The sequence below is a fragment of the Hemitrygon akajei genome, chromosome 4 (genome assembly GCF_048418815.1).
Source record: "Hemitrygon akajei chromosome 4, sHemAka1.3, whole genome shotgun sequence".
In the NCBI taxonomy this organism is placed as follows: Eukaryota; Metazoa; Chordata; class Chondrichthyes; order Myliobatiformes; family Dasyatidae; genus Hemitrygon; species Hemitrygon akajei.
In genome coordinates, this window is record NC_133127.1 from 87,888,230 (window position 1) to 87,907,804 (window position 19,575).

Genomic DNA, 19,575 nt, shown 5'->3' on the forward strand with positions numbered 1-19,575 from the left:
TTCTAGTTTAAGTGAGGCATAACATATCTTGTGATAGTGTGTGCAATTCACTTATTTATAGATACAACCTGTAATGAATTATTTAATAGAGAAAGAATGCTTAATCATACTACACACACACACACACACACACACACACACACACACACACACACACACACACACACACACACACACACACACACACACACACACACACACACACACACACACACACGATTGCTCAAATCTTATTGACATATTAAATATACAACAATTTGGATGATAGAGAAATGGAGGGCTGTGTAGAAGGGTAAGGTTTGATTGATCTTACAGTAGGTTAAAAGGTTGGCACAATATTGTCGGGCATGTTCTATCTTGCCATACTGTAAAACACACTCCAAATCAGAATGAGATATATTAAAAATGAGAGCTTCTGCAGATGCTGGAAATCCAGAGCAACACACACAAAATACGTTGACTGTCTATTCCCCTCCATAGATACTGCCTGACCTGCTGAGCTCCTTCAGTATTTTGTGTGTGTCGCTTTAAATTAAGTAATTAAAAACATATATTTAGCAAAGGGACAGGCATACTCTGGGAATAGACAATAGACAATAGGTGCAGGAGTAGGCCATTCGGCCCTTTGAGCCAGCACCGCCATTCAATGTGATCATGGCTGATCATCCACAATCACTACCCTGTTCCTGCATTCTCCCCATATCCCTTGACTCTGCTATCGTTAAGAGCTCTATCAAACTCTTTCTTGAAAGCATCCAGAGAATTGGCCTCCACTGCCTTCTGAGGCAGAGCATTCCATAGATCCACAACTTTCTGGGTGAAAAAGTTTTTCCTGAACTCCATTCTGAACGGCCTACCCCTTATTTTTAAACTGTGGCCTCTGGTTCTGGACTCCCCCAACATTGGGAACATGTTTCCTGCCTCTAGCGTGTCCAATCCCTTAATAATCTTATATGTTTCAATCAGATCCCCTCTCATCCTTCTAAATTCCAGTGTATTCCCATTGCTATGCTTTCGACAGAGTCAATGAAGTTGTTCAATGTAAGGAGTTAAACCAAGTGATAGAGATTGGTGATGGTAGATTTCTGAGTGAACTCTGTGACTTTTAAATGAAATCTGTTTGTGATATGGAGCCCCAGAGGGGTCACTTACCTTGGCGAAGAGCAACTAAAAATGGCCAATGAACTGTTTAGATTGGTTTGACACTTCAAAGAATAAAAGCAAAAAAAAAACCCTGTATATTTTATGGTTAAAATGGAAAGAAATTCAGAAGCATGGTTAGTTTGGTCACAATTGTCTTAACCTACGATATTCAAAACTATCAATGGAAAAGTTTTAAAAAAGGTAAATATACCTGTATATTTAAACTTAATAGATTAAGTATACAAACTGAAACAACTATTCACTAGATGGCTTGCTCAGATTGAAATAGATGTTGAACGGTACACACAAGAACAGGCCTTTCAGCCCACAATGTTGTGCAAGGCTAAATTAGTAACTGAATGCCCAACTAAATGGATCCTTTCAGCCTACACAATGTCCATATCCTTCTATCTCCCACACATACTGTACATGCACATATCTAAAAGCCTCTTGAATGCCCCTGTTGCATTTGCTTCCACACACAATCCCCCCTCCCCCACATCAAACAGCTCATTCCAGGCCAAGACAGAGTGGATGTGAAGAGGATGTTTTCTGTAATGGGTGAGTCTAAAACCAGAGGGCATATCCTCAGAATAGAGGGACGTCCATTGAGAAGAGGAGGTGAGAAGGAATTTCTTTAATGAGAGGCTGCTGAATTTGTGGAATTCATGGCCACGAATGGCTGTGGAGGCCAAGTCATTGAGTATATTTAAAGCAGAGGTTGGTAGGTTCTTGTTTAGTCAGGGTGTCAAAGGTTACAGGGAGAAGGCTGGAGAATGGGGTTGTGAAAGAAAATAAATCAGTCTGGATGGAATGGTGGAGCAGACTCGATGAGCCGAGTAGCCAAATTCTGGTTGTGTGTCTTGTGGTCTTATGGTCTAAAATGAATCAAAGAGAATGTGTGAGAGGGACAAGTTGCAGGAGTACATGGGAAATAAAGGAAAAAGTGGGGTTATTCCTGTGCAAGCTGAGATGGACTCGATGACCCAAATAGCTTCCTTTTGTATCTTTATAAGAAATATGTTTAGTACTTTTCCTGTCAGCAGCTTAAATAATCTTTCAGTGAGCTCATTCTGCATTCCCAATCAAAGTTCACTGACGTTAACTGTTTCCTTCGATATAATTGCAGCCTCAATTGCTGAGAATTTAGTTCTAGTGTCACATGACATCAGAACCAGCAGCATGATGGTTTCTACATTAAAGATTTATACAGAAGGTTATCTAAGGATGCATTGGTGTGTTTATACTCACGCCCAGGAAGCTTGGCTTTCCAATATAATTGACCGGAACACAGTTAGACAGGATGTATTCCACAGGATACATATGAGTTCTTCAATTGTTCTTGTAAACTTGTGGCCTATTTGATGAAAGTAGGTGATCTTGAAATCCTCTCCCATGGCATGAAGTCCTTATGCAGTAATCTAATTAACATGAATAAAAAATACTCTTGAGTAATTGCTTATTTGGTCTGTAGATAACATACTTTTAATTTTGTCCAGTACTTACTGTAAAGCAAAAAAACTGCAGATGCTAGAAATTTGAAATAAAACCCAAAAAATACTGAAAGTACTCAGTTAATGTCTGTGGGGAAAGAAACAAAATTAATATTTCTCGTTAAAGGTTGCAAAGCTGAAAAATTGACTCTGTTTCTCTCAACACTGTTGCTGCCCGACCTGATGAGTGGTTCCAACATATTTTTGAAAAATTCTTTAGTGTTCAGAATGCACGTGCTCACTCAGAGGCTGCTCAGCTTTCAGTGTGCCTTCGAACAACAACAACATTGGTGAGACCCATCGAAAATTGGGGGACGGCTTCGTTGAGCACCTCCACACCATCCGCCACAAGTGTGACTTCCTGGTGGCCAAACATTTAATTCTGATTCCCATTCCTATTCTGATGTGTAGGTCTATGATACGCTCTTGTGCCAAGTTGAGGCCACCCTTAGGGTGGAGGAGTAACACCTTACGTTTCATCTGGGTACTTCCAACCTGATGGATTGAATATTGTTTTCTCCTTCTGGTAACAAACTTCCCCCTCCCTTCCTCTATTCCCCACTCTGATCTTTCACTTCTTCTCACCTGCCTATCACTTGTCCCTGGGTCCCCTCCTCCTTCCCTTTCTCCTATGGTTCACTTTTCTCTCCTATCAGATTCCTTCTTCTCCAGCCCTTCACCTTTACCTCCCACCTGGCTTCACTTTTCACCTTCTTGCTAGCCTCTTTCCCCTTCCCACTTATTTATTCTGGCATCTTCCCCTTTCCTTCTCAATCCTGAAGAAGGGTCTCAGCCTGAAACGTCGACTATCTATTCATTTCTACAGATGCTGCCTGACCTGTTGAGTTCCTCTGGCAATTTGTGTGTGTTGCTCTAGATTTCCAGCATCTGTAGACTTACTGGACACCACTGGAACAGAATTTTAAAAGCGCATACAGTGTGAGACAGCAAATAATATGACCCTTGAACATTTGAGCAAGTCTTAGTGGGGAAGCTCAAACTAGAGTCCAAGGAATTGATCATCTTGCAGACAAAGTAGCCCTTTAATTTTTCATTATTAATGAATCCCCCACTCTTTAATCTGAATCTAATTCCTCAATCCAGTTATCGTGCTCGTGAACTAGACTGTATTGAACTATTTCATAAATCAGCTGATTTTGGGGAAATCAAATAAGCTAATCTTTTTTTTCTCTTTTCAAAAGATGACTTACTTCGCCCTGTTATTCTCTGGGATGATTCCTTGCTAGTGACTGATAATGATACTCAGTCTACAGTCAAATTGGATTGGATGTCTTACCAGCAATTACTAAAATGGAAGTGTTGGGTCCATGGCAAAGTTCCTAAGCCAGATTGGAGGTGTACAAATATTCACCACTATGAGTGGTGCAAGCTAGCTCTTTTTGATTTTCTACTGCAGGTAAGGTACAACTTCACAGTAATATACTGTCTATTTTACTTATTTTATACAGAGTTACTGCTCTATCCAGAAAGGTCAATATTTATATTTGATGTCACCTATGCACCAATTTCTTCCTCAGTTAAATCTTTAATTGCCTGGGCAAATGATAAGAATGTGGGGGCAAGAACGTACAAATAGCAAATCAAACGTTTAGGCTTTTGCTTTCTGCAGTCTTCTGGTCTTGCAGTGTAAGTGAAATCCTTAAGACATGCTGCATGGGAGCCATGTCTAGCCAGACATAGTGTTCCATCAGTCTCCTGCTAAACTGCAATGCACCGGTCCTGTTTGAAAAGCTACAGAACCTGGGCCTCTGCAACTGGATCCTCAACTCTGTAACCAGAAGACCACAATCTGTGCAGATTAGTAATATCCCCATTCCTCACTGATGATCAACACTGGCACACCTCAGGGCTGTGTGCTTAGCCCACTGCTCTACTCTCTGTATACCATGACTGTGTGGCTAGGCACGGTTCAAATGCCATCTATAAATTTGCTGATGACACAGCCATTGTTGGCACAATTTCAGATGGTGACGAGAGGGAGCAGAGGAGCGAGATATATTAGTTGTGTGGTGTTGCAGCAACAAACTTATAATTAACATCAGTGAGATCAAAGAGCTGATTGTGGACTTCAGGAAGGGTAAGACAAGGGGACACGAACCAATCCTCATAAAGGGATCAGAAAGGCGGCGTCCATCATTAAGGACCCCCACCGCCCTGGACATGCCCTCTTCTCATTGTTACCATCAGGTAGGAGGTACAGAAGCCTGAAGGCACACACTCAGCAATTCAGGTCTGTCATCAGACTTCTGAATGGACATTGGACCCATGAACACTTCCTCAGTACTTTTTTATTTCTGTTTTTGCACTACTTATTTAATTTAACTATTTGATATAAATACTGTAATTCATATTATTTCTCCATTATTACGTATTGCATTGTACTGCTGCCACAGTTGTTGCGTGAATGAAATCACTGGAGCGAGAGTTACTGGTAGATACAAAGCAGCTTCTTTATTCGACAAAACAAGGTATCATACGGAGACGCTTTCAGTGGAAAGGGCTGCTCCCCAACGTGGGGCTCGATATTTAGTTGCTACACACACAAAGGACAATTCCATATTTACAAAGTATAGACTTTTTATTGAAGCTGCATACAAACTTCACACCTCCCGATTACATCCATCCCACAGGCACCAGTAGCATCCGGACTGGAATTCCGGTATTCACGACTTTTAGGAAATGCACTGTTACAAACGGACTGGGATTCACAGCTTTTAGGAAATGCATTGTTAAGGAACAGAAGACTGGTGGCTGAAGCCATTTGCTAAGTGTGAATGACATAAACCCAAAAATTACTCTAACAGCCACAAAGATAACAAATTTCACAACACATGCTGGTGACATTAAACCTGATTTCGATTCTGATTTCCAATGTTGTTACTGAGTAACTCTTGCTGAGTGAACTAGCTCTTTTCCCATTCTGAACAAAAAGACGAATAGGAATTCTCAGGAGTCACAGAGAGATATAGCATGGGAAGAGTCTCTTCAGCCCATCAAGTGATGCTGACTATTAGCCACCCACCTACACTGATCCTACATTAATCTGATTTTAAAAATTCTCAACTCCACTCAGATTCCACCACTCACCTGCACATTGTGGACAATTTATAGTGGCATCTTAACCTACTAATTGGCATGTCATGGGGCTGTGGGACAAAATCAGAGCATTCAAAAGAGACTCATGCAATCACAGGGAGAATGTGCAAACTCCCCACACAGGATGCAGATCTCTGGTATTACCAGACAGTAGTTCCAATAGCTGAGCTGCTGACTATCCAGGTTAGTGTAACTCCAAGCAATTATTAAGAATGCTGGATTATGTGTTGAATCTATAGAATTACTCTCAATATCTGCAATGATAATAAATCATAACTTCAATGGCAGATCAATAGAAATTCCAGACATGCATCTTGTGCCAAGATGAGGCCACCCTCAGGGTGCACGAGCAACACCTTATATACTGTCCGGGTAGCCTCCAACTTGATGGCATGTGTATCAATTTCTCCTTCCAGTAAAGAACAATTTCCCTCCCTCCCTTTCCTCTAAGGCCACCCCACTCTGCTCAGGGACCTGCCTATCACCTCCCCATGGGTCCCCTCCTCTCTCCTATGGCCCACTCTCCTCTCCTATCAGATTCCTTCACTCCAGCCCTTTATCTTTCTCACCCACCTGGCTTCACCTATCACCTTCTTGCTAGCTTCCTTCCCTTCTCTCCACCTTTTTATTTTGGCATCTTCCCTCTTCCTTTCCAGTCCTGAAGAAGGGACTTGGCCCAAAACATTGACTGTTTACTCTTTACCACAGATGCTGCCTGACCTGCTGAGTTCTTTCAGCATTTTGTGTGTGTTGTTTGGATTTCCAGCATCTGCAGATTTTCTCTTGTTTATGATCTAGGCAATTTTAACTTTCTACAGGATTGAGTAGGCACATTAAAATAGCTCGCCCCACCCACTCTTAGTTTGCATTCCAAGCTAACCTTCTGCATTCTCAGTAGGGCAATGGGAAACTAGAGAACAAAATAAGGCCAAAAAGTACTGTACATAGTATATGCTGTAAATTGGTTGAGCAAGAATTCCTTTCTGATAAGTAACAAATAAGTTGTGTTACAAGAAATGTTAAATTTCAAGCGCTTCAGGCATATTCAGAGTGGAAGTCTGTGTTAAATGCTCCACTAATCAGTACTTCCAGCTTTTCCTTTTTTGTAATCTTTTTTTTTATTGAAGTTCATCATCAAACAAACATTTCCATAAGATGTATTTCAGACATTGTACATATATATCATATAATCACATATATCACAAATCTCCACAAAGTATTTATCTGAGGTATACACTTATAGAAAAGAGTGGAAAGAAAAAACAAGCAAAAGGAAAGAACTATGTACAAGTAGGGAGTGGTCTTTTTTTTTTTACAACAGATTCATTGATTTGTGAGAATAAAATCAGGCCTGTGAGGCATTATGTAGTTAAACCATTTTTCCCAGTATGAATCAAATTGTTCCAGCTTATGGTTAACAGATGCTGTTATCTTCTCCATTTTGTAAATGTCCATTGTAATTTCCATCCATGTACTTAAAGTTGGGCTCTCCTGTGATAACCATTTCTTAGTAAGAGTTTTTTTACCAGCCACCAACAATATATTCATTAAATATTTATCTCTTTTCAACCATTCTTGAGGTATATATCCAAAATGTATGGTCTTACTCTCTAAGGGTATTTCACATTTAAAGATGTCTTGTAGGGCATTGTGTATCCCCATCCAATAGTTTTTGATAACAGGGCAGTCCCAAAAAATATGATAATGATTTGCATTTTGATTTCCACAATTTCTCTAGCAAACAGGGGGGTTACTATCATAATGGGATTTCTGAGAGGGTGTAATAAAATATCTTATCAAGTTTTTCCATCCAAACTCCCTCCATTTCTGTGAACTGGTACACTTCCATTGATATCTCCATATTGTTGTCCATTCTTCTTCAGATATAATTATCCCTCCTTCCTTCTCCCATTTTGTTTTAATGTATGAAGTCGAATGTGTTTTAAGATTTGACAACCCCTTATACATGCTTGAAATGATTCTACTACCATTATCTGAATTATATGCTTTTCTAACGAGCTCTATCAAGCATGTACTTGCCTTGGTTACATTTTTAAGCATCTTATTAACATATTGTCGCATCTGTAAATACCGATAAAAATCTTGTTTTTCTAATAAGTGTTTCTCTTTAAGCATTTCAAAACTGAACAGTGTTCCTTCTTTCATTATGTTACACAGAGCTGTTATTCCTTTAGCTGTCCAGTCCTTAAATCTAGCACCCAATTTATTTGGTGTAAAATCCGAGTCATATGCACACCATTTAAGAACTGCAATATCTCCCTCTAGATTACATTCTTTTATAGTAGTTTCTACTTCCAGCTTTTCAAATCTCCCTATCCTTTCCCTTTCCTGAGTTTTATAGAACATGATTCCAAGATGCCTTTTTGCATAAAGCATATAAACTGTACTCCCCAGCTTTGTTCAAGAGCATTTTCTGAGGAGAAAAACAGTTAAAATATCATAGAAAGCAGAGTGGTGATACTTTATTATATATTCTTAAAATTTAAAAACCAGGAAATTCTGGGTGGGTAATTAATAGTTGTGATAATTCCTTTGACATTTTTCGACTAATTATTTGGATGCTTAGTGGCTAAAACTTGACATTCTGATCACTTCTGCTAGTTGAACTGTTTAAAAATTTGGGCCTTGAAACACCATGTAGAAAGTCCAAACAGGAATGGGGGTCTTCTAGATTATATATTGGGGAAAGGGCTTGGCCAGGTGATCAAAGTTTCAGGGGTGGGAGCATTTTGGGAAAAATTACCATAGTTAAAATAGTTGTGGATAAGGATAAGATGGGCCCTCAGATAAGAATGTTAATTTGGGAGAAAGCTGATTAGACTGTAATGGAGAGAGTACATTGGGAGCAGCTGTTTAAGAGAAAATCCACAGCTGACATGTGGGAAACTTTTGAGGTCCAGTTGATTAGAGTTCAGGGCCATCATGTTCCTGTGAGCATGAAAGATAGAAAATGGCAAGGATCGAGGCCCTTGGTTGATAAGAAATATTATAAGTTAGTCAAAAAAGAAAAGGAAGCATACTTAACGTTTAGGAAGGTGAAATAGTCAAGGCCCTTGACCCATTAAAAAGAAAGTAGAAAAAAAAGAATAAATAAGGAATTAAGGGGGTCTAAAAAGGGATCATAGGGATCTTTGATTTAGTATGCCAGTGAATTAGAGATGTTTGAAAATAGGATTTTTTTTTTGTGTAAGGGAGTAAGAAGTCTAATGTGCTAAATATTTCAGTGGGGTGAAGAATATTAGAATGATGTTTCTCAGACCCCCACAAGGTTTTTGAGAGCCATAAAGGAAAGGAATTACTGAAAAGAAAAAAAAACATAGTTTAAATAAATTGTTTGATTCGGAGAATGGAAAGAAACTGTGGTTTCTTTTCCTGCAGCGGAATTGAGTGTGAATCAGGAGAGTTTTCACAAAGATTCAGTAGTACATGCAATCTTGCAATCTGCAATAATGAATGAAGTGGGGATTTGGCTGTAGTTTGATTTCACAAAGCTTTGTCATGGAACATTATGGTGAAGGGACATTATTTGGCAGCAGTGGGAAGTACATAGAAGACCTGGCTCAGACTTCTTACAATATAAATGCAACCACAATTCATGTAATTTGACAGGAGAGTCAACAGTGTCAATATAACAGTGCCCTAGTGCATAATTTTCTCTTGTTGCCCAAGATGCAGATTGTTGGCTTCTGTTGGTATTTTCAACAATCAGTGTTTGCAGTTTCAAAGTTCAATGTAAATTTATTATCGAAATACATATATGTCATCATATACAACCCTGAGGTTCATTTTCTTGTGGGCATACTCAGTTAACCTAAGAACATAACAGAATAATTGAAAGACCACACCCATAAGGATGCACAACCAATAAGCAAAAGACAACAAACTGTGGAAGTACAAAAGGAAAAAAAGAGAAATAATAATAATAAATAAGTAAGCAATAAATATTGAAAACATGAGATTGAGAGTTCTTGAACGTGAGGCCATAGTTTCAGTGATGAGCGAGTGAAGTTGAGTGAAGTTTTTTCCTCTGGTTCAAGAGCCTGATGGTTGAGGGGTAATAACTGCTCCTGGTGTGGGCCCTGAGGCTTCCGTACCCTCTCTCTGATGGCAGCAGCGAGAAGAGAGCATAGCTTGGGTGGTGGCGGTCCTTGACGATGGATGCTGCTGTATTGTGACATCGCTACATGTAGATTTACTCAATGGTGGGGAGTTTTTATCTGTGACTGACTGAGTCATATCCAGTACTTTTTGTACGCTTTTCCATTCTAGGGCATTGGTGTTTCCATACCAGGCTCTGGTGCTACCAGTCAATATACTCTCCACTATACATTGCTAGAAGCTTGTCAAAGTTTTAGATGCCATGCTGAATTTTTGCAGACCTCTAAGAAAGTAGAGGGACTGCCTTGCTTTCTTTGTAATTATACTTCCATGTTGGGCCCAGGACACAACCCCTGAACTGATAATATTGAGGAATTTAAAGTTGCTGACCCTCTCCACCTCTGATCCACTGATGAGGACTGGCTCATGGATCTCTGGTCTCCTCCTCCTGAAGCCAGTAATCAGCTCCTTGGTCTTGCTGACATTGACTGAAAAGTTGTTGCAGTGGTACCACTCAGTCAGATTTTCAGTCTCCCTCCTATATGCTGATTGGCCCCACCTTCGATTCAGCCATTGACAGTCATCACCAAACTTGAATATGGCATTGGAGTTATGCCTAGTCACACAGTCATAAGTATAAAATGAATAGAGCAGGGGGCTGAACACACAGCCTTGAGGTGCATCTGTACTGATAGAGGTTGTGGAGGAGATTTTGTTGCCAATCCAAACTATCTGAGGTCTGCAAGTGAGGAAATCGAGGATCCAATTGCAAAAGGAAGTATTGAGGCCAAGGTTTTGAAGCTTATTGATTAATTTTGAGGGAATGATGGTATTAAATGCCAAACTGTACCAATGAAGAGCATCCTGATGTATGTATCTTCACTGTTCAGATGTTCCAGGGCTGAGTGAAGAGCCAATGAAATGGCATCTGCTGTTGACCTGTTGTACTGATGAGAGCAGATCCAAGTCGTTTCTCAGGCAGGATTTGATATGTTTCATTACCAACTTCTCAAAGCACGTTATCCCTCAGGCAGGTCACCATGTTCTTCTTCAGCACCAATACAATTGAAGCTGATTGAAGCTCATACTGCCGAACTGAAAGGTTAAAAATATTGGTGAACACTCCAGACAGTTTATCAACACAGGTCTTTAGTATTTGGCCAGGTACCCCATCTTGGCTGGCTGCTTTCTGTGGATCCCTTGAAGGATGCTCTCACTCAGCCTTAGAGGCTGAAATCACAGGGTCATTGGAGCTGTGGGAGTTCTTGAAGGTTCCTCCATGTTTTAATGGTCTAAGCGAGCATAGCAGGAAAAGAGTTCATCTGGGAGTGAAGCCTTGTTGTAACTTACAATATGTTGCTTGGTTTCACCTTGTAAGAGGTAATAGCATTCAAAACCTATCACAGCTGTCGAGCATCCTTCAATGATTCAAGTTTGATCTGGTTTTGCCTCTGATCACGTGAGACTGTTTTCCAGAGATCAGACCTGGATCTTTTGTATCTGAGTGATTTTATGGGAACACAATCATCTACGACTTTTTATAAAGTCTGTTATGATCCTAGTGTATTCATTCAGATCCTCTGATGAATCCTTAAACTTGGCCCAGTCCATAAACTTGAAGCAATCCTGTAGCCATTACTCTGTCTCCCATGACCCCCTCTTTGTTATCCTTATGTCACTGAAGCCTTGCTCTTTAACCTCTACCTGTATGCAGGTAGGAGAAAGAAGGCAAGTGATCAGATTTCCTGAAATGTGGTCCAGGCATGGAACAGTAGGTGTTCCTTATCGTAGTATAGTGTGGTCAAGTGTGTTGGGAACCCTGGTGCGGGTTATTTGTGATGATAACTGGGCAGAGATTCCTTCACATAAGCCTGATTGAAGTCCCCAACTACAAATTGAAATGCATCAGGATGGGCTGTTTCTTGTTTATGAATGGCAGCTTTCAATATATTGAAGGCCTGATTAATATTGGCATTTGGTGGTATGTAAACTGTGGTCAGGACTACGGAGGAGAAATCTCTTGGTAGTTAGAACAGTTGGCACTTAATCATTAGTTGTTCCAGGTCAGGGGAACAAGAACAAGTACAGTTTCAACCATACTTGAAATAATATTTCCACATTTCATCTGATTCTTGAAAATAAATATCTTTAAGATCAACATTGCAAAATTTAGCTCAGTAATGTAGTACTCAAATGATGCCATAATTAAGTGTCCAAAGAAAGCATTGAACATTACTGTGAAACAGTCAAGATCTGAAATCAAAATGCAGTTCAAGAATCGTTATTGGTATTCCATTATCGATGCTCATTATCGTTCTTAAATGTGTATATCATTTTCCTCAAAGATTTCAAAGTGTGGCATTTTCAAGCCACCTGTATGACTTCAAAACCTGTTTTTTTTTAATCAAGTTTACTTTCTTTGCAAACACTGATAGTGAAATTAATCATTGTTTATTCAGTGATGCTCCAGTTACTGGAGGAACTATAAACAATGGCTAGAAAATTAATTTTAAAATCAGCTTAGTAGTGCAATGTATCCCAATGTGAACTGTTGTTTTAAAGTAACAGGGTTACAATATCGCTGATGCATTTTTATTTTGAGTTCAATTTACCAGAGGCATAGTCAGCATTTCTTACGCGTTTTAAATGATCACTCTGTGCTCTAATGGTACACGCACGGGATTACAAAACAAGGTTTGTTTTTTTTTCATTTCTATGTTTATAGTTGGTAAACTGTAGCTTCAGTATAATCTCAGGGAGACTTTCTCTTCCAGGTATATAATCGACTGGACCGAAACTGCTGCGGATTCCGGCCCAGAAAGGAAGATACCTGTGTTCAAAATGGCTTGAAAATGAAATGTGGCAATCAAGCTGACATCAACTTGTTTCACATATTGTACAGAGAACGTGATCCGCGGCATTTGGTCTTCACAGACAATAAAGGCTATTTTGACAGAAATGAGGATAACCTAAATTTTAAAGTACTAGAAGGAATAACTGAGTAAGTATCTTATTCAGAGTGATGATTTACTGTGTCGAAGCCAAATAGATACACCATAGTGATCATGCTATGGTAACACAGGTAGTAGAGACAGATTATGTTTCGAGATAAACTCAACACAGTATATAGACGTGGTTGTTTTCTCTCAGCCCTGCTCACAAACCCTAGATCATCTAGTGGCCAAGTGTCATCCATTTTATCCTCTGAGGGAGTTTATTTTGTCATCCTGGTGGCAGTGTACATTCCAGCCCTGGCCAACATCATGTCGGCACTGGAGGAGCTGAGCAGCCGCGGAACAGCGCACCCTGGTGGCTTCCCGATCATTGCGGGGGATTTCAACCAGGCCAGACCGGGGCGGCACAGCAACATAGTGGTTAGCACAAAGCTTTACAGTGCCAGTGACCGGGGTCCAATTCGCACCGCTGTCTGTAAGAAGTTTGTCTGTTCTCTCCATGACCGAGTGGGTTTCCTCTATGTTCTCCGGTTTCCTCCCACGGTCCAAAGACGTATGGGTTAGTAGGTTAGTTAGTCATTGTAAATTGTCCTGTGATTAGGCTAGGGTTAAGTCAGTGGGTGGTGAAGCTCGAAGGGCTGGAAGGGCCTACTCTGTGCTGTATCTCTATAAATAAATAAATATTTGACCAACTACCAGCAATGCTTCACCACTTCTAATATTTCTATCATTTCCTACTTCAGATGTGAGGTCCTTCACCATTGTTTCTCTCTCCAGACCTACTAATTGTTCCTAGCATTTACAGATTTTATATCAGATTTCCAGCATCTGCAGCATTTTTTTTGTATTTTTGCTAACAAAACATTTTATATCAATTAATCCCATTTAGCTGAAGCAGCCTCTGTCTTGTGGAGGAACTGCAGAACAATCTCACACTTTGCTGTTGTTTCACTTTGTTTGGCAAATCATCTACAATTAATTCAAAAATCTTCACTGGATATTATGCGAAGTTTGACACTACAGGCACAGATCATGGGTATTAACACCAGAATTCATGTGTAGAGGCTACTGTATGGGACTGGTGGTCAACAGGAGTTGCTGGACAAGAGCCTTACCAGCTTCAGTGTGGAAACTCTGTGTTGTCTTTCTGCTCTGTGTAGACATGCAAGGAGGGCATTTATAAGTACATTCTACACTGCTACCAATTTATTAGGTTGCTGCTGGAACTGGAGGAACTTAGTGGGTGAGGTGGAATCCGTGGGGGAAAAGGGATGGTCGATGTTTAACGGCGAGGCTCCGCATCAGGACTGTGAGAGTAACCGGTAGAACGAGTTGAGGGGGAGGGGTTAGGCAGGAAATGGCAAGCGATAGGCAGTTCGAGGTGAGGAGGCATTGATAGGCAGGTGGAATTAGTGACAGAAGCTGGGAGGTGACAATGGTGATGGTGTTTAACAACCCAACAGCATGAACATTGAGCTCTCCAATTTCAAGTACAGACAGCCTCTCAGTTCCTACCTCTCTCCTCCTGATCCACCCAGGTCCTCTGGCACAGACACTTCCTCCTAACCATCCTACCCCCCCCACCCCAGCAGGCCATTTCCCAGTTTTGTCCCTTGTCCTCCCACCTCCCTCATCTGGATCCCTCTGCCTACCACCTGTGCATTCTACTCACCTGGTTTCTCCCTCCTCCCCTTCTGTCCCGTGTCCCTCCGTTCCTTGTTTCCACTCAACACCTTCTTTTCTAATCAAGTTACACATCGGCAGCCCTTTTTGCATTCATGGAGCACCTGCCAGCTTGTGTCGTTAATTTCCATCCCTCCCTTTCCCTCCTGACAACCCATCAAATCGTCTTCCCTATTTCCCCTTTACACTTCCAGGCCAGACTGAGGGTGTCACCCCAATACGTCTCTATCCTTTTGCTTCCACAGATGCTGCCTGACCTGCTGAGGTCTTCCAGCAGCTTGTTGTTCACTCCAGATCCCAGCACCTGCTGCCTCCTGTACCTCTGCTGCTGAGTTTATTAGTTATACTATACTGACAACAGCTGTGGATGGAATCGCAGTGTGCATCCTTGTTTTTCTCAAGACCCTTATTACCGGAATGTTCTGCCCCTTCATTGCGACCAGTTATGGACATGATTTAGAAATGGGATTGATCTCAAGAATATATTCCAAATGCAATTAAATAAAATAAAAAAAAAAGAATATATTCCATTAGTAAGCAGTGTGTAGTCATTTAAAAAAAAGTAGCCCTGGATATTAACGTAACTGTGGTGTGGCATTGTCTTTAGGTCCAAGCACAATGACATACATAAACTGCCATGCTGAAATTTTTGAGCATTTCTAACTTGGGTTCCCTGACACAAAATAATTTCCCACATTGCTGATTATGCTCCAAGATTCAACATGCTGGTCACAAAAGAGAGCGATTTATAAGTTAGGAACTGAAGATAGTGAAACCCTAAACGTTCTGCTGACCGTACCGGGGAAATCGAGTAGTTGCGAAGCATTTGTGAAGCAAGAATCAGAATCAGTATTACAGGTCAACGAAAGTTGAGAAAATAAAGAACGCTCTACGTCTCGGAGGTGTGGGTGGAGAAAACAAAGGTAATTCCATGATAGGTGGGGACAAAGATTATTCAGGTGATACAATTGTTTTCAGTACCATCTGGGAAATCAATGCTGATCTGTCTGAAGAACAGGGAGATGAATAAAGGCAGGAGGCAGAGAAACTATCCTTCTGGAACGAGGAGAGGGAGAGCAAACCAGGTGCTAGTAAGCTGAAATAACGGAGAATGCAGGAAATACTCAGCAAATCCGGCTGCCCCTGCGGAGATAGAAATGCCGAGTTAATGTTTTGCGGGAATTATAATTCACGATTCGCGCTATCCTTCAAGTCGAAGCAGCAGTTCAGTTGCACATATTACAGTTTAATGCATTGCATTGGGTGCTCATGATGAGATTCCTATTTAAGAGAATCCAGATTCAGCTTGGATGACAGCTTTCTAGTCACTTGCCACTGTAATTCTCAATTCCCTTCTCATTCCCATCTCTCTATTTTTGGCCCCCTGCTCTGTGCCAATGAAGTCTAATGTAAACTCAAGGCAGCAGCTCCACATCTCCGGCTGGCAACACCTCCGCTTTTGGCAGTCTATATTTAATTCAACCATTTTAAACAACCAGCCTTTCTTGTGTATCTTGAAACTGCAAATTTCTGACGCAAGACCACCCACCTGTGAATTAACTCTATTTTTCCATCTTTACAGGGACACCTGATTTTTTGTGCACTTCCAGCACTATAGTATTTCTTTATTTTCGGGATTTCCAGCATCTTCTGTGTTTTGCACCTCAGAGTTCCAGCATGTTGATTTTCTTTCTGCCTCTCCTTCATCTCCCACTTTTTCCACTCCTCTAGATTAACCAGTCAGCACCAAAAGTAACTGTATTACTTGAACAAACTTGGTCTCTACCCTTTGTTCTCTACACCTCTTCTCCTTCTTTCTTTTCTTATTATTCCAGTTCTGAAGAAGGGTTGTATAGTGGTTATCACAACGCTTTGCAGTACAGGTGACCAGGGTTCAATTCCCCTTGCTGCCAGTACGGAGTCTGTACGCCCTCCTCGTGTAATGCATGGGTTTCCTCCAGGAGCTCCGGTTTCCTCCCACTGTCCAAAGACGTACCAGTTGGTAGATTAATTGGTCATTGTACTTGTCCCGTGATTAAGCTAAGGTTAAATCGGTGGTTGCTGGGCAGCATGGCTCAAAGGGCTGGCAGGGTCTAATCTGCGCTGTATCTCGATAAATAAATAAATACTGTTTTCTCTCCACATGGTTGCCACCTGACCTGCTGAGTGTGCCCAGTATTTTCTATTTTTATTACAAAGAAGAGCGAGGTTGGTTAGAATGGGTATGCACAGCAAAGGTCTCATGAATCAGGTTGGCAGAAATAGGGTAACAGGTATTGGCTGCCTTTAAGTTTCAGGAAGGAGATAAGTGGTACACGGCAGCAGCCTGCTGTCCACTCAGGGTCAGGAGAGAAAGTCCTGATCCCTTTTGGCTCCATATTCTTAGCTTACCCTAGTTACAGTGGTACACAAGTGCTGGAGTCCTGTATGGGAAAGTGATCTGACAGCATATAGACACTAGGTTTGTACTAATAATGAGCCCAGTCTCACTTTTTGCTAGACTTCTTGGATAATTACTGAGGACCCTCACTGGTATAGTGTGAGGCATGCAGCCAGTGTTATACAACACTCTTCACGTTGGAAATTCAGCTTTGTTTACTTGTCTAGAAACAGTATTTCAGTCTCTGGCGTTAAATATCAGTGGTATGCTGATGTGGCGTGCCAACAAGTGCATTTAATATCCAAAACTATCCTAGTCATGAGAGACATTCTAATTAATGCTAGAAATTTTTTTTACTCAGAATATTCTCTTCTTCCTTCCCATCCTTGCCTCCTGACACTCAAACAGCTTGGTATTCAAATTGTTTTAATGCTCTGTTTGGAGAAGTCTTCATGCATCCTTCTGGAAATTTAACAAAGCAAATGAGGAAGTTTCAATATTATGTTCATCAAAGAGAACTTTAATTTTGCACTCATAAATAGCTGAAGTACTGTATATACTGAATGTGTATACAGTACTTTACATCCTCAAGGACTATAACTTTCGATATGCTGTTTGCTGCTAATTGTAGGGTGTTAATTGCATTTCATAAAAGATGTTAATTCAGTAGTTCCACCTTGTTACTTGCTTTACCAAAGAGCAATACAGAATGCCTAGAGATGCTTGCAGTAACCTTGTAAGTCTTTTCCCATAGCTTAAAGCAATCTGATGTTTTGAAATTTGAGACTAGAAAAGTATTGGAGTAACATCAGCTTTTTATTAAACAATAAATTTCAAATACATTCATCATTGGGACACAGTATGTAATGACAAAAGTATTTATAAGTGGTGTATAACATGATCAAATTATCGTGAATGTGAATATGATGTAAGCTTTGATTCTTCAAAATGTTTAGCATTTGAATGCCAGACCATTTTTATTTAAAATAGAACTCTATCTTCAGTACCTCTTAATTTTGAATAAATATATGGCAAATTGTGCATGGTGCCTTTTACTGAGAGTGAAGCATAGTTGAGTCTTATTGATGTATTGGATCGAACAAGTATAAAAGTTCAAAAGTTCAAAGTAAGTTTATTATCAAAGTACATATATGTCACTATATACAACCCTGAGGTTCTTTTTCTTGTGGGAATACTCAATAAAATAGTAACCATAACAGAATCAATGAAAAACTGCCCAACTCGGGCATTCACCCAGAAAGCAGAAGACAACAAGCTGTGTAAATACACAAATAAATAAATAATAAATAAATAAATAAACTAAAAACAGTGAGAACATGAGATGAAAAGTCCTTGAAAGTGAGTCCATTAGTTGTGGGAACATTTCAATGATGGGGCAAGTGAAGTTGAGTGAAATTATCCCCTTTGGTTCAAGAGCTAGATGGGTGGGGGTAATAACTGTTCATGAACCTGGTGATGTGAGTCCTGAGGCTCCTGCACCTTTATCCTGATGGCTGCAGTGAGAAGAGAGCTTGTCCTGGGTGGTGGGGATCCCTGATGATGGAGGCTGCTTTCCTGTGACTGTGTTTCATATAGATGTGGTCAACGGTGGGGAGGATGTTACCCATGATGGACTGGCCCATATCCACTACATTCTGTAGGATTTTCTGTTTAGTGGAATTGGTGTTTCCATACTAGGCTGTGACACAGCCTGTCAATATACTCTCCACGAGACATCTATAGAAGTTTGTTAGAAGTTTTAGATGTCTTAGCATATTACCTATGATCAAAATTAGCAGGTCTGCATTCTGATGTAGCTAATGGAGGGAAGCATTGATCAGATGCCCTGTCTAGCAGTAGTTTATAATTCCACTTTGGAGTAATGATTGCTGCAACATATTTATATTTACATAGTATCTTGATCCTTAGTCAGTTTCCAGGTAAAGTCACTTTCCAGAAGACCTGTAAGGCAACCAGTGACAAGGTCTTCATAGCTTGCCTATCACATGATAATTACCTAATGCGAAGATTCAATAAGCCCAAATGTGTGACGTCAAGGGGCTTGGAAAGTAGATTTCCTCGTTCCCAGTTAAGTATGACATTGCTGAGTATTACGCTTCAGAGACAGTGTGGTAATTTTGAAAACAAAAGGGGTGAGACTCAAACTAATCAGATAACCAACAGCAGGAGGAACAAGGACTTTAAGTGGAAAAGTTAGGGAAAATCTCAGAGTGGGCTGGTGAATGAAAGTAGGACAGACAGAGAATCAGCATGGACCATTAACCAAGTGATGGCATTGAAGGAGGAGTAATTTACTGACCAGGGGCAGCATCTCACCATAAAATAGTTTATGAGGTTAAAGCAGGTGGGTGACTATCATTCTGGAAGTAACAGCGGATTGCAGAGAGTAGTTTTTATAGTTAATGGAATAGTTAAGTTAATAGTGGTGGGAAATAGTTAATGGCACAGATGTGAGTCCTTGGTCTAAATTCAGCATCTTAAAATTGCCTTAAGCCCTTAATACTGTATATGGGAAAAAGAATATATTCAGTCTATTTCATCTATGCCAAGTTGTGCATTCATCTGGGGAAGAAATATTGCAAAATGGAATGTGTTTATGTCCATGTTCATGATAAAATATTCCATTGAGATTGGGAAATCTGCAGATTGTCTGAAAAGCTGCGAT

The 19,575-nt window shown here is 40.4% G+C and overlaps 1 protein-coding gene across 1 annotated transcript in view; it reads left to right on the plus strand.

Moving 5' to 3' along the window:
- Positions 1-19,575, plus strand: part of gask1b (golgi associated kinase 1B) — a 36,421-nt gene that overhangs the window by 14,101 nt on the left and 2,745 nt on the right. Inside the window, exons 3-4 of the mRNA XM_073043012.1 lie at positions 3,839-4,053; positions 12,647-12,873. Of these exons, the coding sequence (XP_072899113.1) occupies positions 3,839-4,053; positions 12,647-12,873 (442 nt within the window). The remainder of the gene's footprint in view (positions 1-3,838; positions 4,054-12,646; positions 12,874-19,575) is intronic.